Below are 25,356 nucleotides of genomic sequence, written 5' to 3' on the forward strand. Positions count from 1 at the left end.
GGGCTAGTCAACTTTGCCCCCTACCCCTCCGCCCCCGGCGCGGGCAGAGTGTGAGCCGATTGGTGGAGGAAATTCGCAGTTTAATCTTAAGAGACCAATCAGAGACCACGCAGATCCATTATGACAACCTCGAGAACCAATGAAAAGCGAGGATTTTCCTAGCCGGCCTCCCAAGCGCCAGTCCCTGAGACCACGCAGAGGAAGTTTTCTAGAAGGTACCAATTAGACGACAAGGCCGCGGAGGAACGACGGTATAGACATTCACAAAGATGAGCGGAGCAAAGTTCTGGGAGCGAGTAAAACTGCATCTCCCTGAAACCTGGCGGGCGGTGGACCTGCAAGCGACCCTCCAGCCCAGGGCTCCAGCGCGGGAGGCTACGTGCTGCGCGCTGACGTCACGCGTCGGGCCCCGCCCCCGGCCGCCCGCCCTTATAGGGTAGTCCTGGCGCGCGCGCACCATTGTGTGGCTGGACTCGGCCGCCGCTGCGGTGTGAGGCGCGTGTTCCGGCTTTCGCCGTCCCCGCACCCGCACCGCGGCTCCTGCCCTGTGGTCAGCCGTTCGGCAGCCAGCCCTCGGGCCCCCCGCCCGCCACGGACATGCCGCGCGTCTACATAGGACGCCTTAGCTACAACGTCCGGGAGAAGGACATTCAGCGCTTTTTCAGTGGCTATGGCCGTCTCCTCGAAATAGATCTCAAAAATGGGTGAGTCGGGCCTGGGCGCCCACGTCGGCCTGCAGCGTCCCGGGCCTGGCGGCGGCAAGCCACACCGGAGGGAAGAGGCGGCCAAGGCCGCGGCGCCGCGTGGCAGGGCCTCCAAGATGGCGTCGGCGCGGGGCCGCGGGAGCGCGCGGGGGGCGGCGGGAGCGCGTGCGTGCGCGCCGCCGGCCTAACGACGCACCGCCTGTCCCGGCCGTCGCGCCGCCCCCAGGTACGGCTTCGTGGAGTTCGAGGACTCCCGCGACGCCGACGACGCCGTTTACGAGCTGAACGGCAAGGAGCTCTGCGGCGAGCGCGTGATCGTGGAGCACGCCCGCGGCCCGCGCCGGGACCGCGACGGCTACAGCTACGGAAGCCGCAGTGAGTCCTGCCCCCGCGCGCTCCGCGTCCTTGGGACCCTGCGGGGCGGGCGCAGGCACGGGGGACGGGGCGGGGCGGGGTGGGGCCTCCCGGCCCGGGCAGGCGCGGGGGCCGGGGTCGTTTGACTCGGGGGCGCCCGGGCTCCGCTGCCTTCACGCCTGCCCGGGTAGCCACGGGACGCCGGAGCGCGGGGATCGGGCCGTGGGTTTTGCCTAGCCAGGGTTCGGGTGTTGGGGGGGTTTGCTAAGCTGGGAGGGGGTGGCTACTCTGGGCCCCTGTCAGCACTGTCGTGGGCCCTGCCCGCGGAGGAAGTGAGGGATGACTGTATCGTTTATCTCCCTTGCTTACCTGTCAGTGCGTTAGCTAGAACTGGGAATGTCTTAGCGTAGTAGTTTGGGGGCAGGCGGGGTGGGGGTGGCGTGGGGGCGGGGAAAGGGGAGGAGATTTAAGTTAGAGTCTTAGAGTTATTAAAATTGACGGGGGCCAAACGAAATGCTATTTTGAACTACTGTGGCCTTGCACCACAAAGTAGATCTGTAAAAGCTTTATGCTGTACTTGAACTAGTTGGGGCATGTTATTGGGAGGAGGTGGGGGGATTTTTGGTTATGTTAAATGTTTGATGTTGAAATTGTTGCATGTTGAATTCAAACTTTTTAACAAGTCCTTGATGTTTCAATTTGAAAGTGACCAATGGGGCTGAGGCTGTGTCCACTGAGGCTAAGATGACTGCCTTTCCTGATTGGCCTTGGCTTTTCCATACATTGTGTGACCCTTGCCCTATGACCCTTTGGCTGACCTTACCGGAAGCCATGACGACAGCAGCCTTTTGCCATTAGACGCAGGGTGATGGTGAGGATTCCAAGGGTTAGACAAAACTGGTTAATCTGAACTAGGTGACTGTTACCTTGCGTGTTTTGTGGCCAAACCACCACCAAAAACCTCACACTGTGATGTAAGTACTTAGTGTAACTAGTAAACATTTTTGTAAAATGTAGAAATGCATGTAATCAGTTAAGTTTTATATTTTACAATGTTCTGTAAAATAAAACTTAGCGAGGTAAATTGAATAAAGGAGCAGTCACTTTCTAACAGATTGTAGGAGAAGTTTAGTTGGATTTAGTCTATTTGACTTGCCTTTAATTTAATTTATGGCAAATCACAACTGTATCGAAGGTTTAGCAATATAATAGCAAAGTCCTACTCCAGTAAATAAAAGTTGATATGTTTGTACTAACTTTTCAAGAACGTTATGCATTCCTATCATTACAAAGCATCTAATTATTTTCTTCGTGTGATAAAGGTGGTGGAGGTGGATACAGCAGTCGGAGAACCTCTGGCAGAGACAAATATGGACCACCTGTTCGTACAGAATTCAGACTTATTGTAGAAAATCTTTCTAGTCGTTGCAGTTGGCAGGATTTAAAGGTATGTGCAATAATTTAAGATAAAAATGATATGATTGATACTTAAAAGGTAGGCTCTTGTTTTGCTTTTTTGTTTTTGAGAATCAAGTAGAGTGTGTAGATCTTTTTTCTTTAGATTTCTGGGTCTGATAAGACTTGTTGCTCTTTTAGGATTTCATGAGACAGGCAGGTGAAGTAACCTATGCGGATGCTCACAAAGAACGCACAAATGAAGGCGTAATTGAGTTTCGATCCTACTCTGACATGAAGCGTGCTTTGGATAAACTGGATGGTACGGAAATAAATGGCAGAAATATTAGGCTCATTGAAGATAAACCACGAACGAGCCATAGGCGATCTTACTCTGGAAGCAGATCAAGGTAAGTTGTTGAATTATACGGATAGGAGAGGAAACAGTATCTTCCAAGAGCAAAGAAAAATTCAGATGGAAATGTTTCAATTAATGCTTAATTGAAATTTGGTCAGGTCTTAGTTTCTTTTTGGTTGTGCATCATTGGGTTCTTTTCCAGATGTTTTGATAGCAGGTTTAATTTGTGAACAATTACATTTTTTTGTTGGTTTGTGTATTGTTTTTCATAAGTTGTACAAATACTCATGTTGTAATGCCTTGAGATTAAAATTTTGTTGTGTTTCTTGTTGTAGGTCACGGTCTAGAAGAAGGTCACGAAGTAGGAGTCGCAGAAGCAGCCGCAGTAGATCTCGAAGTATCTCAAAAAGTCGCTCCCGGTAAGTGACGTGCCTTAGATGTTTTCCTGTAGTATACTTGTTTATGTAATACTTGTGTGTTTTGACAAGCTATTGAAAAAAAATCTGGCTTTTCTTGTCCAGATCCAGGTCTCGGAGCAAAGGTCGATCACGTTCTCGATCAAAAGGCAGGAAATCTAGATCAAAAAGCAAATCTAAGCCCAAGTCTGGGGGCTCCCGTTCGCGCTCTCGGAGCAGATCTAAGGATGAGTATGAGAAGTCTCGAAGCAGGTCTCGTTCTCGATCTCGTTCCCCCAAAGAAAATGGAAAAGGTGATATAAAGTCAAAATCTAGATCAAGGAGCCAGTCTCGCTCCAATTCACCCGTACCTGCTCCACCCTCAAAGGCTCGTTCTGTGTCCCCTCCACCAAAAAGAGCTTCAAGATCCCGTTCTAGATCTCGTTCAAAGTCAAGGTCACGGTCCAGATCGAGTTCCAGAGATTAACCCAGAACTCTCAGTTCTTTGCACACTATTACAGAACATTTTCCTACTTGCTTAGGCAGTTACTCTTCCACATTTGTACTTGGCCTCTTCTGCAGGAGGAGTCTCCTGAAAACAGGGGCGCACAGAAATTTGATTTGTGGCCAAATTTGATGAAAAAGATGAGGTTCTAAAGAAATGGTGGCATGAAGTCAAAGACCCTCTCCCTTCTTTGTAGAATTAAGATAACTTTGATTTTATAGCTTTTGAGCTAAAATAACTTTTGTAAAGATTAAGCTCATTTAGATTTTTTTTTTTTTTAAGTATTTCAGCAGGATCTGCTGCGGGGGTTTTGTTTATTTGTTTATTTGTTTGCTTACTTTAAATTAACTGTTTCAAGCTTTGAATACTTAAGGCTTTAGAGGGAGAACTCAATCTTCAATTATGTTGGCTTTTTATAAAGCTTGAGTTATGTAAGATTTCAATAAAAGTTTGCTACCAAGATGATTGCCTTATTGAGTAGGTCACTATTAAATTCCTTTAAATACTGAAAATCTGCTGTTTGTGGAAGCAGTATAAGTTCTCCTTATGTGTAAAACAAGGCAGGCCTCAGACCAGCAATAAATTACTCAGTTTGGATAATATTTTGTGCTGTTCATCAAATTTGCCAAAGTTATATCTGTTCCTTTAACAAGTTAAGTTAAAAATAAAAGATTTTGTAGTCAATCTGTTATACAATTTTGCCTAAATTGCTAGATTTTAAATAGTGAAACTTTTTTCAAACTTAAATTTGATTGAATTCTTCAAGAAATAGTTCCTAATACTGGGGATCTAGTTTAGCTTGGTAATCCCAGTTTCTGGAAGTGATCGCTGTAATTAGTGTTTTGTTAGAGTATGGTTCCATGGTCTTTAATGTTTGCTATGTAAAAATGGAAGTAGCCTTTCTTTGATCAGAAATTTTGTGGGTTTTTGTTCAAAATGGAAAAGAAATACTATGTTTTCTGTTAGAAGATCATTATATTTAACATAAAGGCACTTAACCTCATTTGGTAAAATCAGTGGCCAGTTAAAGTAAAATTCCATCCAACAGTCAATCCCATTTGTAGTTGATGGGGTTATGTCATAATTGGTTAGGTCATCCTTGTAAACCTGACAGTATGTGGTTGGTTTGAAAAAAATTTAAATGGATAAACCCTAAACTTTTTGTACTTTAACATGAATGAAGTGTAATGAATACTGTGGAAGCCAAATTATACTTCAGATTTGTGGGAGTTACTCATTTGCCAATTAGTCCATACATCCATAAGCCCTAATTAGTTGAGATTGCAGTTTGAGAAATGTTACCTTCTCTCTCTTTGTTCAGATAGTTTTAAATAAAGTAGTTCCATTTACAAGTACTCATTAACCTCTGAAATCAAGATGTAGGTTATTTGGCTCAGCTTTAACATCTTCCTTTGAGCTGTCACTATGTAAGGTGTCAAGGGCTGGTTTGTGCTAGGGCATGGTGGTACACTGCTCATTGTGCCACGTATGTGGCTAGAAAGCATAATCTAGAGTTGGTTTGTAGGTTCAAATAATCCAGAAGGCATCTCTAGTAAAATGAGGCTGTGTAGAAAAATTGAGTCAAAGATATGGCTGTCAAAATCACAGGAGAAGCTGGGAGTCCTTGGTAATGAGTAGAAAGAAGTTAAGAAATTTCTTAGCTTCCTGTTAGAAACTCCTAGAGCCTAATCTTGGAAATATAGTGCCCCAAAAGGTTGGTGTGTCTTTCGTGACGTTATTTACTTTGATACTTTTTTTTTTAATTTGAATGTTTCTAAGAAATGGGTGGGGTTTTTTTCCCAATATAAACTTAAGACTTTTGAGAGAATAAAGTGGTGTCTGGAACTGTGGTTCATTATTTTGCATATTTTAGAACAGAAGCTATGACTTCCATGAAGAGGCAAGCCTCCACTGCTTTTCAAAATTGATATTTAAGGACAGAGTTAGTTTGGGAATTGGCTTTGACCAAAGTTCTCTTGTTTTCAGGGAAAGAACAAAAGCTTTTACAACCACAGCCTTTTAAAAGGAAGGAGGAGGCAATATTACAGTGAATTTGGCTTTCTAAAAAGTACGCAGCATCCATCAATTGGGCTTTATTGTGTTAATGTTACATGGCATGGTAAAAGGCGGGTTTGTCTACCTTGCTAGCAGCCCTGGTAGTGGGTAATTGTGTAGGTAAATGCCTGTACCTAATTTTCTAGGAATAGCAATTACCAGCTTACTAAAAACCTAGTCCTATTCCATACCTGCAGACCTATGTCACTGGATATGCCAAACCATTCTATAACACTGGCCCATTTGAGAACAGAATCGACTAATGTTTCGTTCCTTGCTAACTTAGAAGTGGAATCTGAGTCTCTACAGCATGCCACATGTCTGTCTGTGGCTAGATGGAGTACTAAGCTGACAGAGAGCAAAGGAGAAGTGAGCGATACCTTGATTCCCTTTCCTTGAGCTGATAGTGTTTATTGGTGTGCCGTAGTGCCTTTATGGCCAGTTTGGGTCCTACCTGCTCCTGTGACTTAGCTCTGCCCCTCCTGCATTGTTACCACCTTTCATCTTGATATCTTCTTTCTCCCGCTTTGTTAACCTATTTTATGCTTTTATCTCCTCAATAAAGTGCTTACAGAGGGAAAGGCTTGTTTTGAATTTATTGTGTATTCCCACTTAGTGCCAAATATTTGGCAATTGGATTTTTGAATTGGAGTTGCCATTGGTCATCCATTCCTGACTTGACTGTGAGAAAAAGGTATTGTTTCTGGTTCTTCAGAAACCTGAGTTTAGACCAACATAAGTAGATGTTTATCTTGGGCAAATCATTATCCCTTGTGTTTCAGTGTCACTCGTGAAATGATAATATAGGGTAAACTTTCATGAATTGTGAAGGTTAAAGGTTAATATATGAAAAGTACTTAGAGCAGATAAATGCTATCTGCTGTTATGAAGGATTAAGCATATTAAATCTTTTTTATATTGCGCTGCTTTATTTTCACTTAAAATTTACCTGATTTTATCTTGTGGTTTGAACATTTTCCGTGATAATGCTCAGATAAACTAGGAAGCTTTAATCGTCTTTTCCCGAGTCCTTAACTTGATTTCCTGAATTTAGACTTGGAGCAATTTAGGCCTAGGAACCATCACATTTTTTATTATTTACCTTGCTTTCAGAAGGCACTGTTTTCTGACTTCATCCGGTTTCTGTGGTTGCACACAATTTCAGTGCTGTGGCAGTGGAATGTTCTGATTTACTTTTTTATTACAAAAGTAGTATATATTGGAATATCATATAAAGTCTCTCTCCCTTAGAGCCTGCTTACTGAGGTTTCACTATTAACCATATCTGCATCTGCCCAGGCTTAACACCTGTGCCCTTCAGTAAGCTGTTCGTACCATGAGTAGTGTTCTGCAGCTTGTTTCTACTTAAAATATGCTGATACAAAGATGTACTTTGAATGGCTGACTACCATATTACTGAAGGGTGTATAGTTACATTTTTTTCAGTACCAGCTTTTTTTAAGTAATCTTTTGGCTTATTATGTAACAACGTGAATGAAAATTACTTTCAATATTCAAATATCATACAACGAAAATACCTATGTTAGAGCTCCTACACAGTTTAGCACGTAGTAATTGGTTTACACATGAAATTTTGAGCTTTTTGAGGCAGTGACCACATGTTGAACAGGATGCACCTGTTTTGTATCCCTAATGCCATGCATCCTTACGTTCACTAATAGGATGAGGATGCAGTTGAGTAATTGGTCTTCTGCATCCTAAATAGCTTGTTAGATTTGCCTGGCTATCATATAGCAACCCCACGGATGGGCCCCCAGTATAGTACTTAATAAAGTGACTAACTTTTTGCATTTCTTTGAATAGAAAGGAATCATAGTTCAAAAACCAGAAGATAGATTAAAAAGGGTAATACAGTGAATTCCACCTTTGACCCCTTGAGGAAGCCAGGATTACTAGTTATGCATCCTCATGGAGATGCAAATCTAGAACAAATCTTCTGTAGGTGGTTTCATCATGGTTCATTTGAATTTTACTAAGGAAAGTGGTATTGAGTATTATAGCTTACACTAGGAAGCTCTTGTTGGTACTTAAATTTATAGTGTTCACTGTTAACATCTGTATGTCAACACCCAATTTTGAGATTATTTCTAGGGAATTCATTACGTTATTAACATGAGGATTTATAACCAGAGGTAGGCTTTAAATCCTGGTTCAGTTCCTAACAGCCCTAAAGCATTAAAACACAGTGCCTGTTTCAGCTACTCGATTCCTCTTAGTGAAAAGCACTCAAGAAGTTAGGTTAAAGAAGGCTCAAAAAGAATGACTAGATTTTTTTTATAATTGATAAAATTTCAAACTTAGGGAAAACTTGGTAGTACAGAAAACTATCCTCTTCCCATTCACCAATTATATTTTGTTTCATTTTTTTAATGGTGTTTTCCCCAAAACATTTGAAAGTAAGTTAGACATCTTGCTGGTTTTGGGGGGTTTTTTTTGTGGGTTTTTTTTCCTCTTCCCAAATCCCCCCAGTACATAGTTGTCTATTCTAGTTGCGAGTGCCTCTGGTTATGCTATGTGGATCACCACCTCAACATGGCCTGATGAGCAGTGCTATGTCCACGCCCAGAGTCCAAACCTGCGAAAGCCTGAGCTGCCAAAGCAGTGAGCGCAAGCTTAACCACTCGGCCGCAGGGCCAGCCCCCATCTTGCTGTTTTATCACTAAAAACGTGTGTATCCTAGGAACAGAGATGTGGTCTTATATAACTATAATATCTGATTATCAAAACCAGGAAATTTGCATTGATAGAGTACTGTTGTCTGATCCACAGTCCATGTTTACATTTCATCAGCCGGCCCCGTGGCCAAGGTGGTTAGAGTTTGCTTGCTCTGCCTTGGCAGCCCAGGGTTTCACCGGTTCGAATCCTGGCCACGGACATGGCACTGCTCATCAGGCCATGTTGGGGCAGCGTCCCACATGCCACAACTAGAAAGGACCTACAACTAAAACAAGAAAAATCTACATTTCATCAGTTGTCCTATCATGTTCTTTATTTTTCCATTCATCCAGGATCAGTTGCTGCATTTTGTTGTCATTGCTCTTTGATCTTTAATCTGGAGCAGGTCCTCAGCCTTTTTCTTGACCTTGTCATTTTCAAATAGCAAAGGACAGGTATTTTATAGGATTTCCCTCAATTTGTGTTTGATATCTCCTCATGCTGGCATTTTTGGCGGGAATATCACAAGAATGAGACTCTCCTCGATGCATCATTTCTAGTGGCACGTTGTAATAGTAATCTGGATCACAATAAAGTCACTTTTTCCCTTTGTAATCAGTAATTTGGGGGATAACTAGAGTCTGTTAAATACCCAGTTCTTTATCAAACCATCACCCACTATTAACATTTATTGTTGATTTTCTCACTTCTATTCAGTGGTATTCTACTGTAAGGAAGTGCTTTCTGTGGGAGGGTAGACTGTTGTAAAGGTAAGGTCAAAAGAAAGGGTTTTGTTTTTAGGAGGGGAGGGAGCTGGCCATTTTGGAGTTTGAGAAAGCTGCTGAGGGAGAGCTTTGATGGCACTCAGACTGTGCACCATTACCACTGAAAGTAGGACGATTCCCCTACCCCGGGGCTAAAGAGGAAGTGAGAAGCAACTTTTACGTAGATGAGAGGAATATGCAATAGAAAGTAAGCTATGTCCTCGTCTATAAAATAGTGCCTTGTGATATTGTTGTGGGGAGTAAATGCTATTAACAAAGCGCTTGGCACATCACTTGTTATAGTAGCTGCCTTTATTAAAACATTCTCTAAGTAGAATAGTCAAACCGTAATATTCTTCTGGCCAACTGAGAAAAAGGAAGGCAAAGCAGAATTGCTGAATATGGTGCCCAGCTATTAGAGTAATATCTACTACTCTTAGTTTCTCATCATTCGTGACCAGCCTTGAGTGTACTATTTAAATACATTGCTGTTTTATTATGCTAAATTTCAAACACTAGCTAGAGAATAGTATGGTGAACCACCCATGTACTCATCCAGCTTTAACAATGTCTATGTGCCTATCCACTTTGTTTTCCAGATAACTATGAAAGAAATTCTAGACATTTCAGCTCAAGATATTTCAATGTATACCTCTGAAAAACATGTTGTGTCCTTAATCTATAGAGTCTCCTTTTTTTTCCATTGTGATGTATTTGTTGAGGTTAACTGTTGAGTAGTTGCCTAGTCTTGATTTTGCTGATTGCATTCTCATGGTGTCATTTAGTGTGGTGTTCTGTCCCCTGCATTTCCTGTAAATTGATAGATGTAGAGCAATGGTTCTCAAAGTGTGGCTCCTGGGCCAATAGCATCAGCATCTCATGGGACCTTGTTAGAAGTGCATTTTCTCAAATCCCATCCCAGACTCACTGAGTCAGAAACAGTAAGTGGAGCCCAGCCATAGGTGTGTGTTTGTTTATTGGTGAGGAAAATGGCCCTGAGCTAACATCTGTGCCAGCCTTCTTCTGTTTTGTATTTGGGACACCACCATAGTGTGGCTTGATGAGTAGTGTGTAGGTCCATGCCCAGGATCCAAACCTGTGAACCCTGGGCCACTGAAGCTGAGTGCTCAAACTTAACCACTATGCCACCAGGCCAACCCCAGCCCTAGATCTTTTAAGAAGCCTTCCAGGTGATTCTGGCGCATGCTAAAATTTGAGACCCATTGTTCTAGAGGCTCTATCAGATTGCAGTTCTTTTTTTTTTTTTTTTTTTTTTGGTCATCTTGGCAGCCATTGGTGATTTTGCCTAGATCCATTAAACCATGAACCCATGATTGTAAACATTTTTTTCATTCTATTGCAGTTCTCCTTATTGATGTTGCCTTAGTCTGTCTTTGGTCACTGGGAGTCAAAGTGCCTCCTGAGTTCTTTTCAAACAACCCTAATAATCTTACCAGCTTCCTTGCTTTCTGGTATGGTGAGACATCCAGGCTCATCTTTCTAGTCCCAGACCTAGAATCAGCCATTTTTCCAACAAGCCATAGTTATTTTTATTTGGAAATGATATTTAGCAACCACAGTCTGGGCCCTTGGGGTGTTCATTGCAACTAGTTTGGTCTCTCTCAGGCCATACAGATCATGTTATTTTCTGCTCCTGCGAAGGTCCTCTCCAAGTTAAACATCCCCTCAACCCTGCTTGCAGCAGTTCTGAATCCCCTGACTCTCTCAGTTGTCTTCCTGTACTGTGATTTGAACTTTGGCCTCCTTGCCCTAATAGATGCTCAGCTGACTTCTGGACCAATTCTTGTATAGGAATGAGGAAACTCTCTTCAGTACCCTGCAGAATTTCTTCTGCACCTTCAGAGGGTTTAAAGCAGATAATGTGTCATTTTGATGTGGGTAGTAGGAGTCGAAGAAAGGAATTCAGAGTCTGAATTTGTGTGATTCTAGAGTACACAACAGCATTATCATTGATTGGAATGAACAAATAAGATCTTAAATTATAGCTTTCACCCAACTTTGCTATACATGACATTGCCCTGCGGACCCAGCAGGAGCTAAAGCCCAGTTAGCTGTGGCTGTGATTGTAATAAGATGATTAGTGCTCAGAGGTTTTTTAGGAAGTCTGAAGAGTGTAACACCCTCAGTCACCATGGTGCCAGCCCACATTCAATAAACACTTATTAAAGCCCTTACCAGATGTGTGGTAGATGAAATTACTATCAGGAATTTTATTTATATATATATATGTCTTTTTCCCCTCCTATATATTCTCATTCCCCCTCTGAGTGGAATACTGTTGTCCCTTGGTTTTGGCCAGTGGAATCTTAGCAGGCATGACATGTTTGGTGGGATTAATCTATGTCATCAAGGTCAGGTCACAACAGTATTCTGAAGACCAATTGTTTCTTCAGTTTTCCCTTAACAAATACGATAGCTATCTTGCATTTGGCTCTCCCCCTGCCTGTTCTGAGCCCCAGGAAGCCAACCTCTGTTGACTCCATCCACATACTCCTTTGTCCTCTGGTTTCTAATTGGGTTCAGCCATTAGGAAAAAGCAGTAGGACAAGGGAGGGAGGGAGGAGATTGAGGTAGGAGTATTTATTCCCACAGCTTCCCTTCCTGCAGAGATAAGGTTGGCTGTGGCTCCCAACTGAAGGGCATAGTGTCTGCTCCAACACCCAGCCCACACCTTTATAAATAGACCCTTCATTCTCTTCAGATTTACTCAGTTGGAGTGTGCCATTTGTTTCCTTTCCTGACCCTAACAGATAGCAAGTAAATTAAGCAATAAGTATATATTTCATATTTCAAAGGAGTATAAAACATTATACTTAATGTAGATTAAGGAAAGTTATAAAAGTTCACTGTTTTTCCATTCACTACTGAAAGCCAGAAGGTTCCTGAATTAACAAGTGCACCAAAGAAATTTATTGTTATCTTCCAGTAGATTAGCTTTTCTAAGAGAGATACCACTAAATTGCTCATCCCTGTATCTGGCTGACACCATCCAAATGCCTAGGTTGTTCCAGAAAGCCAGTTATGTTCCTTGAGAGGAAGAAAAAGGGAGAGTAGAAGGTAACTTTCCAGCAACCTCATTCCAAACCACTGATTACAGGATACAAAGTGCAGTAGAATGAATGCGTATGTTTCCCCAAAATTAGGTTGAAACCTAATCCCCAAAGTGCTGATATTTGGAGGTGGGTCCTTTGGGAGGTGATTAAGTCAGGAGGCTGGAACCCTCAGAAGTGGAATTAGTGTCCTAATAAAAGAACCCAGAGAGCTCCCGTTCCCCTTTCTCCATGTGAGGACACAGCAAGAAGATGGCCGTCTGAGCCAGGAAGCGGGCCGTCCCTAGACACCGTATCTGCTGGCACCTTGGTCTTGGACTTCCCATCCTCCAGAACCGTGAGAAAAATTCTGTTGTTATAAGCCACCCAGTCCATGGTATTGTGTCAGAGCAGTTCGGATGCACTAAGACATGAAGGTACCTGATGAAGGAGAAGATTGCCTGGAGTAGACAGAGCCAGAGCAAAGTAAGATAAAGACTTGTACAGAGGCTTCAGGTTCTGAGGTCACCTTAAGTGGTGTTTGTCTCCACTTGACAAGGTAATTCTTCGGGGAGAAAATCCTTGGTACTGGGAAATAAAACACGCTTTGTCATACTTCTGGGAGAGGATATACAACCTTAGATATCTAGTTTTTTAATTTGTGTACCATAGCACAATAGCAATAGTAAAAATATTCTTTCTGCACCTACTCTGTGCCGGGCACTGTTCTAAGCACTGGAGATTGAGTGGTGAGTATGACTCACAATGTCTCTGTCCAACCCACGACAAAGTGCCACTTCCTTGAACGTGCTCCAAAATCACCTAACAAACCATATTTGCCATTTCTAATACACTTTGCTAGGGTATCCTACCTCCTGTTAACCCAGGATTTCCCTGTTTCTGTAAGTCCTCAACAAGAACCTCTCGGATGTGCTCTAATCCTGAGTAACTTGCCTGCATTGCCTCCTGGAAGCCCAAGGTCTCTGCAGAGATGGTGGAAGTGTGTCAGGTAGAGCAGAGGCAGCGGCAAAGATAGGTGAGAGGGTCGGGTCCTAGCTTGGCTGTGTACTAGCTTGTGAGGCCTTAACCGAGGCTGGTGACCTTGGAACTTCAGTTTTCATCCCTCAAATGGAGCTGCCTTTTTCAGAGGGCCGCTGAGGATTAAAACTGCAAAGCACATGGCTTTGTAGAACTGGACTCTGTCCCTGGGTCCTGATGCCAAGGCACGGTTTCACTTTTCCAGGATCCTTAGCAGAATTCCCTGTTCAAATTCTTTAAAAACTTGAAACTGATTTTTTAAAATAGAGCTCTTTTGGAGCTTCTTCAAGGCAAATGAAAACAGGATTGAAACAAAAAAACAACCCACTAACTGGGAAAAAATATTTGCAAGTCATATATCTGACAAAGGCTTAATATCCATAATATATAAAGAATTCTCACAACTCAACAACAAAACATCAAACAACCCAATCAAAAAATGGGCTGGAGACATGAACAGACATTTCTCCAAAGAAGATATACTGACGGCCAACAGGCACATGAAAAGATGCTCCTCATCGCTGATCATCAGGGAAATGCAAATCAAAACTACGCTAAGATATCACCTTACACCTGTTAGAATGACAAAAATATCTAAAACTAATAGCAACAAATGTTGGAGAGGTTGCGGAGAAAAAGGAACCCTCATACACTGCTGGTGGGAATGCAAACTGGTGCAGCCACTATGGAAAACAGTATGGAGATTCCTCAAAAAATTAAAAATAGAACTACCATACGATCCAGCCATCCCACTACTGGGTATTTATCCAAAGAGCTTGAAGTCAGCAATCCCAAAAGTCCTATGCACCCCAATGTTTATTGCAGCATTGTTTACAATAGCCAAGACATGGAAGCAACCTAAGTGTCCAGCAACAGACGAATGGATAAAGAAGATGTGGTACATATACACAATGGAAAACTACTCAGCTGCAAAACAGAACAAAATCATTCCATTTGCAATAACATGGATGGACCTTGAGAGAATTATGTTAAGTGAAATAAGCCAGCGAGAGAAGGATAATCTGTGTATGACTCCACTCATATGAGGAATTTAAAATTATGGACTAAGAACAGTTTAGGGGATACCAGGGCAAAGGTGGGATGGGGGGTGGGCACAAAGGGGGAAGTGGTGCACCTACAACATGACTGACAAACATTAATGTACAACTGAAATTTCACAAGATTGTAACCTATCAATAACTCAATAAAAAATTAAATAAATAAAATAGAGCTCTTTTGGTTGAAGTAGAGGAATTCCCCGGAATCCTCTCCCCAAACACCAGCCACCTTTTTCTCCGATCATTCAGTCCTTTTTCCCAAATTATGTCCCTAGAGATGTACTGTGAAAATTCTCTTCTCTTTTTGTTTTTCCTCCCCAAAGCCCCAGCATGTAGTTGTGTATCCTAGTTGTAAGTCATTCTAGTTCTATGTGGGATGCCACCACAGCATGACGTAACGAGCAGTGTTTAGGTCCGTGCCCAGGATCTGAAGCAGTCAACCCTGGGCTGCAGAAGCAGAGCACGTGAACTTAACCACTTGGCCACAGGGCTGTCTCCTGTCACAAGCTTCTAAACCACATGCTTCAGAAACATCCTGACCTGATACTTTCCAAACACTGCCTGCTTCTGTTTTGGCAATTGCTGTGCATACTTCCCCAAAATGGATCATTTGAATGGATTTACCTCTCCAGGTTGCCATCTAGAACCTGGGGTTATGGACCAACCTCCCCAATACCTGCTCAGACTCTTTGCTTATTCTGAAAGAACTTGTTTTAATTTTTTGTGTCCCGTGTTCTTTGGATCTCCATAGTAACTTTTTTAAATGAGTAGTTAGTTTTAATGTGTATATATGAATCACTTCCATCAGCATATCTCAGCACACAGTAACACTATGAAGATAACTGTGAATGAGGGCACTTTATAAGAGGATTAGTTACTTGGCCAATGTTATTGTTAGTTTATATGGTGGGAAGAATAATGGTTCCCCCAAAAGATGTCCACATCCTACTTCCTGGAATCTACGAATATGTTATGTTATATGGCAAGGGGGAATTCCGTTGCAGGTGGAATTAAGTTTGCTGATCAGCTGACTTTAAAATAGGGAGATTATCCTGATTATTTGGGCAGGCCCAATGTAATCACAAGGGTCCTTAAAAGATGAAAATAGAAGGCAAAAGAGAATCACAGTGGTGTGACATGAGAAAAACTTGACTGGCCATTGCTGGCTTTGATGATGGAGGAAGGGGCCACATGCCACGGAAGGTGGGCAGCCTCTAGAAACTGGAAAAAGACAAGAAAATGAATGTTCCCCTAAAGCTCCCAGAAGAGAACACAGCTCTGCTGACGCCTGGAGACCCAGGGAGACCCACTTTGGACGTCTGACCTCCAGGACTGCAAGATAATAAATTTGTGGGGGGTTTTTAACCAGTAGCTCCCTAGTACCATGTTCAGCATTGATAGAAAACTAATAAAGCTTGATCAAGTGATTCTTTTTCATTGGGTTCCTCAGCTTCATCATAAGACATGAATTCTATCATGTTGCGAACAAGGTTCAGATATTTCACAGGGTGGAGTAAGGGAAATAGCTGAGGCTCTGGCCATCACTGAGACAAATTTTCCTAGTGGTCACAGACACGTTTTTTCACAAACAAAATTCACAACAGTAAATTCCCAAAGCCAAATATAAATTTTGTGAGTCTCTGATGTTCTCAATAGCACACACCCATGCCCAGGGAGAAGCAGGACCTGAAGCTAATCATATTTGGAAACTTGTGCATCCCCTACCTTTCCCACCATGGGGCTCACAAGTATTTAGTCTGGGGGTGGGGAGTATCCAGTCTTTATCCAGGGGTTTCAGTTCCAATTTGCAGTATCACATGGACCCCAGATCCCATCTCCTGTCATTATGTGTGGGATGAAACCCAAGTCACTAGCAAGTGGTTCCTGTCTATAGCCAATAACCACCTGCAGGGCAGGAGAGGTCAGCCCAGCCCCTTGTTGCTCAGCTTCACTGTTTCTGGCTCCTGCTGATTTCCACTTCTTGCTAGTTCAGCCGTGAATTTATTTTCCTTCCTCCTTTGCTTGCTTCCTTCCACGTTCTTGTAATATTTTATCCAGGGTTTTGGCGTGTTTGTGCTAGAAAGGGCTCCCAATTAGCAAAGTCTGCCATGTCACTGGAACCATAAGTATTTTTACACTTACATAAAGGGCACGTCCTGATGATTTTCCTAAGATACATGGATTGCTCCAATGTTGAATTAAAATCTGTAGGAACAGAAAGTTCTGGCTGCTTACAAACAGCTTTCTCAGTGCTTCTATTCATCAACATTTCAAAAGTTTGGGTCCACTCTTGGGTAGGGAGTCAACCTGGGGAAAACACCGGAGGCTATTAACTTGTTGAAGAGGAGGCTGTCACTGGAGGGAAGAACGACTAGTTCACCTGCTCCTGTGAGCTATATAAGAGGTGGGACCTTCCCCAAATCACATCAACTTGGGAGGGTCTCTCCATTCCTGAAGGTGTTCAAGCAAGCCCACCATAGGTATTGAGACCACCAAAATACTGTGAATGAGCAGAAAAATAATGTCTCAGCAACTCAAGTCGCTGTTAGTTGTTCTTTCCTGCATCCTACTAGCTCAGATTCCACTTGTCTGTCTTAATCACTACCTAGAAGATACATTTGTTAAAGAAGCCATGGTGTTTGTGTAGTTTCACCACTTTCTTTTAATCTGAATACCTAAAATCTTTTGGAGTCTAAAACAAGTACAGTCTGGGTAGACAAGAAATGAGCGGATGGTTGTGTGTGTATTGGTGTGTATAAAGAGACTTCCATTGTTATGGCAACCAGCATCCTCAACTGATGCAATCTTATTCCCAATAATACAAGATGTGATTAAAAATTGACATTGCAGCAAGGAAGGAAAACGTAATGCGTTGACGTGGTAACCGGAATAGTTAAAGTCTGCATAAATTTAAACCTGATGATCACAACAATTTGAGGAATTTGCCTATGCGTAACTAGAGACCCTTTTCACATCTGAACTGGAAGTCAGGAGCGTGGAGCTCTGACCTGTGGCCATGACCTTAGGCCAAATGGACCTCAATGTCCTTTTCTGTAAAATGAAGGATTACATTAAATCATTGGTGTGGGAGAGGGGCCCCGTCTCTGGGCTGTACCAAGTGTTGCCCTGTTTTCGTCTGCGTGCAATAAATCATTAGTCAGTAAACAGGTATGTATTGAGCACCCACTCAGTGTCCAGCTCTGGGCTAGGTGCTAGGGATACAAAAACGAATGTTTCCTTCCCTCTTGGAGCTTGCAGTCTCAACTTGTCCAATTATACAAATCTACACGAAGTTACAGATGTGGTATGTGTAAGAAAGAGAAGTATTTTGTGCTACAAGAACCAATAACAGGGAGATGTCACTAGTGAGATAAACCAAGGAAACGGAAGCACAGAGAAGCGGTGACTTGCTCAAGGCAACACCACAACAGGAACCGTTACTGAAAACAGAGACCATGAAGTAATAGTCTTTACAAATGGAGAAAGAGAGGACCAGGAGAATAAAGTGATGTGTCCCAGGTTACACCATCAGTCAATGGCAGTGGGCTCATCCAAACGCAGGCGCGGCTGATGTCTCCCTTTAGGCCAGGCAGGGCCAGGATCAGAGCTCACGTCGCGCGGGCCTCCTTTCTTCTGGTCGCTAGGCCCTTCACCCCTCCTGAGGCAGTTTTCTGACTCTCCTTGTCTCTTCTTCTCCAAGTGGGGGGGCAGGCGCGGTGAGAAGGCGTTGGACAGCGCAGCGACCCGGCCGGGGTGCGTGCAGGAGTCTTTTGTCACTGACCACTCAGCTTGGAGGCCCACCAGGCTCTCACTTGGGCTTGGTGGTCCCCCAGCCCCCCTGCGCGCTGCTGGCTGTGATGCAGGGGATAGTAAGCAGGAAGAATCTCTAGCCGCCTCGCCCGCGCAGCAATCCGACCCCAGAGGGAGGGGACATTAGGCCCACGCGGCCGGGGCCTCGCAGGAAAGCAAGAGGGCGCGGGCGCCTCTGGACCCACGGGCCCGCGCCCCCCAAACTTGCTCGGCGCGCAGTCAGCGCCCGGCATCCTGCAGGGAGGCGGGCCCGCCCCCCTGTGCGCGCAGGCGCGCGCTGCGCGGGGCTCGGACCGCAGCTCGGCGCCTGGAGGGCGCGCGCTGGCCTTGCAGGTAGGCATCCCGCCGGCTGTTGGGCTGGGACCCCGGGGTGCGGGGGCGCCGCCCCAACGGGTCCAGCCCGGCACGAAGAGTCCTCGGGTCTGCGGCCCCGCTGCGTCGCTCCTTCCGAGCGCCTCCGGCGGGGGGCGCGGGCTGGGGAGGAGGTTGGGGAGAGCCGAGTGGAAGGGGTCTGGGCGGAGTGCGGAGGGGCCCGGCGGGTGCGGGGCTGCAGGGCGAGGCGGGCGCATCCACCGTGCTGCTGCTGGCCGCGATCGGGAGGGTGGGGAGGGAGGAGGCTTTGATTTTAGAAAAATGCAGTCAATTAAGAGTTTTTCGTTAATGGAAAAGAGGGTGTAGACGGTGGTTTTCTTAAGAAATGGGTCATTTGGCAAACTTTCTCTTTTCTACCATTAATTTCCGATTTTTATAACGGAAAATTGGATTATTATTGTTTTTTGTAAAAGGAAAGAATAAAAAGAATTCCGCCATTTTGGCGTTTTAAAAAGTAACCGTTCTGCGGGGCTGACGGATCCGTGGCCGCCCCGCCCGCCGCCGTCTATACTAGTCCGGGGAGGATTCGGGAGGCGGGCGGCGGGTCCCGACCCTTGAACTGGCTTTCTCCGCCTCCCGGGTTTCCGCGGCACCTGCGGCGGGGGGCGGCGCCGAGGCCCCAAGTTTGTGGCGCTCAGTCTCTCTGGGGCTCCGCGGGCGTTTTGGGAGTATCGGGGGTGTCTGTCTGGGACGCTAGCTCCCCACCCCCAACACCTAGAACGAGGGCATTTATTGAGCGTCTGTTGTATACGAGGTCTTGAAGGGCAAAGGCTGGGGGGAACCTTGGCCGACAGACCAAGAGATCATAAACACGGGCACATTCATTCAATAAATATTTATTGAGCATCTGCTATGTGCCAGACAGCGCTCCGTGCTGAGTATCCAAGGATCGTTTTAGGTCAGGTTCCCCGGAAACAGACTCAGAGGGAGATGTGAGTGTAGGTGTATTGGAGTGCCCTTGGGGGTATCACCTGCAGGGGAGTGAAGACCGCAGGGTGGTTGGGCAGAGGAAGAAGTTGAACTGCTCATGTAGTCTCAAAGGAGCCCTCAGCCTGTCCCCAGGGAAGCTCTGGAACCGAGATGGCCCAGGAGAGACATCCCCAATTGAGGCAAGGGGGCGGCGCCTTTATACCCCGTATCGACTAGTCAACAGATGGCTGCTTCCAGGAGAGGGCACTTGGGCGAGGCAGCTCCTCTGGCTGAGGGCAATTCGGAGAGAGGCTGACAGCTGAGGACTGCCAATGACAACCTTCACAGTGGCCGGGACCTCCCACTTTATCCCCTCCTCCCCCAGCCTCTGAGCAGCACAGAAGGAGAAAATAGTAGTGTTCTAGCCTAAGGCAAGAATGGTAAGCCATTTATGGCTTTCCGTACCATTTGTTTCTTCTCCATATGTTATTGACCACTCTTTACTCCCAGCTCGCTGATTCATTCATTCCATGACTGTCAGTGCAATATCTGGATCAGGCTCTTGCATGCCAGGTGCTTTGTTCTGGTCCCTGGAGGAGAAAGACATAGATCGTGGTGGAGTGGAGCACACTAGAGGGAGTGATTAACTTTGTTTTGAGAGTGGATTCTAGGAAGACTTCATAGAGTAGGTGTCACTGAAGCTGTATCTTGAAGGATGATTAAAAATTTTCCAGATATATGGGATGTGGAAAGGTACCAAGCAGGCAGAACAGAATGTGTAGAGGCCACAGAACTGGCGTTCTGAAGGTGTGACCAGGCTGCAGGGGTAGGTGTGGATGGGTTCCTTGCACCCGGCTCAGGCCTGAGTGCTATCTCAGGCTGGTCGTGCTGCCATGTGGACCTAGTGGGACAATGCTTATGAAAATGCTGTGTGAGCTACAAATGTGGTGGGTAGTAGTGGTAGAGGAGGGGTGAATTCAAATCCAGAGAAGGCAGTTCCCGGCCTCAGGAAAGAACACAGAAAGAGTAGGTGCTGCTAGCCTGGAGCCCACAACCACACGTGATGGGTCCCGACATCACAGGCGCACGGGATCCTCTCCCCTCCTACACATTCAAGGATTTGTCTTCTACAATTATTTTTTTTTCTCCTGCACTGTCAGTTTCTTCCTCTCTGTAAGCTCATCTTCATCAGCTACAAACATGTTGTGACACCTCCTATTTAAAAAAAAAAACACCAAAAAACCCCTTCCTTGAGACCACATCAACTCTCCAAATACCCTCCCCCGTTTCCATGCTCTCCTTCACATCACAGCTCCTGGAAAGAGCTGTTCATCCCATTGTTTCCACTCTGCTTTCTCCTATTCTCTCTCCTACAAGGACCAACCCTTCTTGTCAGTCTCGCCACCAGAACGTAGACTCCATGGCAGAGGTTTTTGTCTGTGTTGTTCACTGACAAATCCAGATAGTCTAGAACAGTGCCTGGCACCTCGTAAGTGCTCAATAAATATTGGACTAATTAATGATTTCTCTCTAGAACCCACTCCAGTAGGTTTTTGTGCCCACAGCTCTTCTGAAATGGCTCTTGTCAAGGTTTTTGATGACCTCTTTATTGCTAAAATGGTCGACACTCAGTCCTCATGTGACTGGATGTGTCAGTGGCATTTAACACCATTGAGCTGTCCCATCTTCCTGCAAACTTTCCCCCTGTGCCTTCCAGAAGCCCAGATTCGTCTGGATTCCCTCTCACCTCATTGCAGTCTCCTTCTAAGTCTCTTTTGTTCGATCTTTTTCCTCTTCCCAACCTATCAATCTCGGTGAGCTCCAAGGCTCCCCCCATTTCTTTATACTCAAGACCATCTCTACAGGATGGTTTTCAAATTTGTATCTCCAGCCTCAACCTTATCTCTTATTTCTAGAACATAAGCTTCATAAGAGCACTCAGTCTTATTTGAGATGGTACTCCCAGAGCACAAATGGTGCTGACACCAAGTTGGCCCTCCAGTGTATGCGGAACAAAGGGCAGCACACCGGAACAGAAGGGCGGTCCTCTCAGCCACTCTTCCTGGACAGACCTGAAACCGGGGAGGGGTTTCGAAACAGAATGGAATTCTTTCAGGAGTGCCCACATTCACTCTTAATGACTGTCAGGGTTTTAAACAAAAATATTGACTCTGTTTAAAAGAACTAAAAATGGTGCAAGTACTTCAGCTGTGCAAAGCAATATAATTGGAATTGAAATGCAGGGAATTCTATTTTATAATTTAAAAAAAGGGAAAACAAACCTTGGTTTGCATGCTGCCTTAATTAATCAGGTTATATTTCTCATCTTTGCCTGCTTGAGTATACACTCTATAATGTAGAGGATGGACCCTGTGTTTTAGGGAAGAAAAGCTGGAAAATAAGTGAATGCGCAAGAACAGCAGGAGGGAGGGCGGGAGAGACAGCACCCATTGCAAGCAAGCGGTTTACATGTTCTTGGCCAGAAGCTACCAAGCTCCCTGGAATTTCTGTTAAAAGGGAGTGGATTGGTAGATATTTGAAAGTGCTGGTATCAAGACTTTACATATTTTTTGATTTATTCTTCACCAAAGCCCTATGAGGTAGATGCCATTACCAGGCTCATTTTACACATGCAGAAACTGAGGCTCAGAGAGTGTAAGCCACTCACTCAGAGTCACAGGTATTAAGTGGTGGAGCTGAGATTCAAACTGTCTTAACTCTGTCTTAAGCCTAGGCCCACCTTCTTTCCTTTAACCTGTATGCCAGAAGCCACTGTCAAGTACTGCTAACACCTTAAACAACCAAGTGTCAATCACTCATACAGTGCTTTTTTTTATTATTATTATTTAAGACCTTTATTAACAGGTGCTTGCAGTTTATTGACTTTTTTGAAAAAATCAAATTGTAAACTTTTATTACAAATTAAAAATGAGGTTCTTAAAAATCTCAACTTGACCAGATATGAAACAATTTAAAAACCTTTAAAAGTGTATTGAGAAAAACCAAGCTTTTTAAAAAAAAAAAAAAAAAACACGTTTGTCATTACCAAAAAGAGACACTCTTACGGTGCTTTTTATTAACAAGTTGAAATTACTGAAATCCAACCAAATACTTACTGAGCACCTACTGTGTGCCAGGCACCACTCTAAGTGCTGGGGATAGAGCAGTGTACAAAACAGATAAGGGCTGCGCCCTCATGGAACTTACATTTATGTGGGGACGACTGATCAAACACAAATAAATGAAGATCATTATTGATTATAATGAAGGACATGAAGGAAATGAACACAGTATTGAGATAAGCAGGAGTGGGACGGGGTGAGGGGTGTGCTACTTTAAACTGAATGCTCAGGAAAGACCTCTTCTGAGGAGGTGACCCCTGAGCTGAGGCTTGGAGGATGGGAAGGAGGCAGCCAAGCAGAGAGCTTGGGGAAGAGCATTCCAGGAGGAAGGAACAGCAATGGCAAAGGCTCTGAGGTGGGGACATTTAGTGAAGCAATAGAAGGAAACCAGAGTTTGTGGAGGGTGGAGAACAAGGGGAAGAGTGGTGAGGGATGATGTCAGAGAGGAAGACTTAGGCCAGATTCTATAGGGTAAAGCACTTCGATTTTATTCTAAGGGCAATGGGGAGCCATTGAAGGATTTTAGGTAGAGAAATTATGCGATTTGGTTTACATTTTTAATGCTTTCTCTTACTGGAGAATAGACTATAGAGAGCAAGAGAAGAAGGATCTTGAGATGGCTTAGAAAGCAATTTCTGAAGTCCAGGGAAAACTGATGGTGGTTGGGGCTAGCATGGTGGCAATGAGATGGAGAGAAGTGGTCAGACTTTGAGATGTATTTTGGAGGTAGAGTCGACAGGCCAATTATAGTATATATAAAGTTGTGCTGTGCAGTACAATAACTATGGCCGCTGTGGCTATTTAAATTTAATTTGAAGTAAATAAGATTTAAAATTCAGTTTCTCAGTCACACTAGCGACATTTCTAGTGCTCAGGAACTACATGTGGCTAGCAGCTACTGTGCTGGCTGGTGTAGGTATAGGACATTTCCGTCATCATAGAAACTTCTACTGGACAGTGCTGGTAAGGCATCTAGGACAGAGGCCAACACACTTTAGGAGTTAAGTAATAATAGATATTAAGTATATTTGTTATGGCACTAGGTCTTTTTTTTCATATATTTACCTGTTCAACCAACTCTTTATTAAATGCTTTTACCGCCCTTGCTTTATTACAGGAAAATCAGGCACTGCCTGGGTTCTCTGGGCACTCCCTCTTTGCTCTTCAAATGCATGCAGTTGTTCAACAGATGTTGCTGTGCTTGAGGTTGGAGGGAGTAGTGATCAGGAAAGATCACCTCCCAGGAAGATGAACCTGTATGAGTGAAGGAGAACCTGGTACTCGAGGGCTCTGAATCCCCAGAGGGAGAAGGGGTCAAAAAAGAGCGGGGGGCCGGCCCCATGGCCGAGTGGTTAAGTTTGCGTGCTCTGCTTCAGTGGCCCAGGGTTTCGCCAGTTCAGATCCTGGGTGCAGACATGGCACCATTCATCAGGCCATGCTGAGGTGGTGTCCCACATGCCAGAGCCAGAAGGACCTACAACTAGAATATACAACTATGTACTGGGGTGCTTTAAGGAGAAGAAGGAAAAAAAAAAAAAGATTGGCAACAGTTGTTAGCTCAGGTGCTCAGCTTTAAAAGAAAAAAAGAGGGGTGTTTGGCCTTGGCCTGAGGTGTGTCATGAGGACAGCTGGCCAGACAGAACTTGGCCTGAGACATATTCCCCAGAGTCAGTTCTGTATGTCACAGTTTACAAAGCACCCTCACACATGCTCATCTTAAGGAAACTGGGGAGGTGCAGGGCCCGCGTGACCTGGTTAGAGCTAGTGGCCAGACCTGATGCTGGTCTCCTAAGACACCCTACTCTGCTCAGGCCTGAGGGTTTTCCCTGAGGACGGGCAGCTCCTCCTCAAAGAAGCCGCCTCCCTCCCTGATCGCCCTGATGGCTCTGCTCCGCTTGTAGGCCTACCAGGATGGAGGGGCATGCTGAAATGGAGATGCTGAGGACACTGAAGGGGCCCTCCTCAGGGGAGGTCAGCGTGCACCTGGTGGCCAGAGACAGCCCAGGTTCAGGCCCTCACCTGCCCGCTACTGCCTTCATCATCCCAGGTGGGCCAAGCCAGGGGTCTGGGAGGAGGAGCAGCCCCCATACCTGCCCAAGCAGGTGTGGACCCTAGGGAGGAGATGATACTTTTCACCTGCCCACACCTGCATGGCAGGGTCGGGGCAGGGCCACCAGGCTCACCTTTGTCCTGTCTGTCCGTGTATCTGTTCGCAGCCAGCACGGCCACCCTTGGCCTGTCCAGCAGTGCCCTGGATGTGTCCTGCTTTCCGCGGGAGCCGATCCATGTGGGCGCCCCAGAGCGAGTGGCCGGCAGCGTACCTGTCACGGCCACGGTTCTGCCGCAGTTAAGCGCCGGCCCGGCGGCCAGCTCCAGCGGCAGCACAGTGCGGCTCCTGGAGTGGACAGAGGCCGCGGCCCCGCCCCCTGGGAGCGGCCTGCGGGTCAGTGTCTGTGGGGATTGGCGGGGCCCCGCGAGCCGCAGCTGTGGGCGGGGCCTGCGGGCTCGGAGGCGGGGCCTGAGGCGGAAGGTGGGGGAAGCTGGCGAGATGGAGGATTCTGGGGGTGGGGATTTGAGTGAGAAACTAGGGGCGTGGCTTGGAGCGAAGCGCTCTGAGGACAAGGGCATGTGGGGACCTAGGGGCGTGGTTTGTGGGGAATGGGACCTGGGGGCGTGGCTTGGAGAGGGACGCCCTGGGATGGGGCTTTAGGGACATGGCTTGGAGTGAGGCGCCCTGGAGCCCAGGCCCGCGGGAGTCTGGGGGCGTGGCTTGAGGTGGGCACCCAGGGGC

The 25,356-nt window shown here is 45.4% G+C and overlaps 2 protein-coding genes and 1 long non-coding RNA gene across 3 annotated transcripts in view; 2 read left to right on the plus strand and 1 right to left on the minus strand.

Moving 5' to 3' along the window:
* The first annotated feature begins 455 nt into the window (after positions 1-455).
* Positions 456-6,347, plus strand: SRSF6 (serine and arginine rich splicing factor 6). The gene is made up of 6 exons (XM_046678838.1): positions 456-704; positions 931-1,079; positions 2,381-2,505; positions 2,655-2,863; positions 3,147-3,230; positions 3,333-6,347. The coding sequence occupies exons 1-6, from the start codon at positions 598-600 to the stop codon at positions 3,691-3,693; spliced, it is 1,035 nt and encodes a 344-aa protein (XP_046534794.1). The 5' UTR covers positions 456-597; the 3' UTR covers positions 3,694-6,347.
* A 13,007-nt stretch (positions 6,348-19,354) lies between these two features.
* LOC124248624 (uncharacterized) lies at positions 19,355-24,908 on the minus strand. The gene is made up of 3 exons (XR_006891098.1): positions 24,749-24,908; positions 23,631-23,819; positions 19,355-20,033 (listed from the first exon to the last, which is right to left on the minus strand). It is a non-coding gene; the product is annotated as an uncharacterized LOC124248624 (long non-coding RNA).
* The window catches only part of L3MBTL1 (L3MBTL histone methyl-lysine binding protein 1), a 62,928-nt gene continuing 61,328 nt past the window's right edge, over positions 23,757-25,356 (plus strand). The window contains exons 1-3 of the mRNA XM_046678935.1: positions 23,757-23,842; positions 24,467-24,612; positions 24,782-25,008. Of these exons, the coding sequence (XP_046534891.1) occupies positions 24,477-24,612; positions 24,782-25,008 (363 nt within the window). The 5' untranslated portion in view covers positions 23,757-23,842; positions 24,467-24,476. The remainder of the gene's footprint in view (positions 23,843-24,466; positions 24,613-24,781; positions 25,009-25,356) is intronic.

Source organism: Equus quagga, chromosome 12 (assembly GCF_021613505.1).
Source record: "Equus quagga isolate Etosha38 chromosome 12, UCLA_HA_Equagga_1.0, whole genome shotgun sequence".
In the NCBI taxonomy this organism is placed as follows: Eukaryota; Metazoa; Chordata; class Mammalia; order Perissodactyla; family Equidae; genus Equus; species Equus quagga.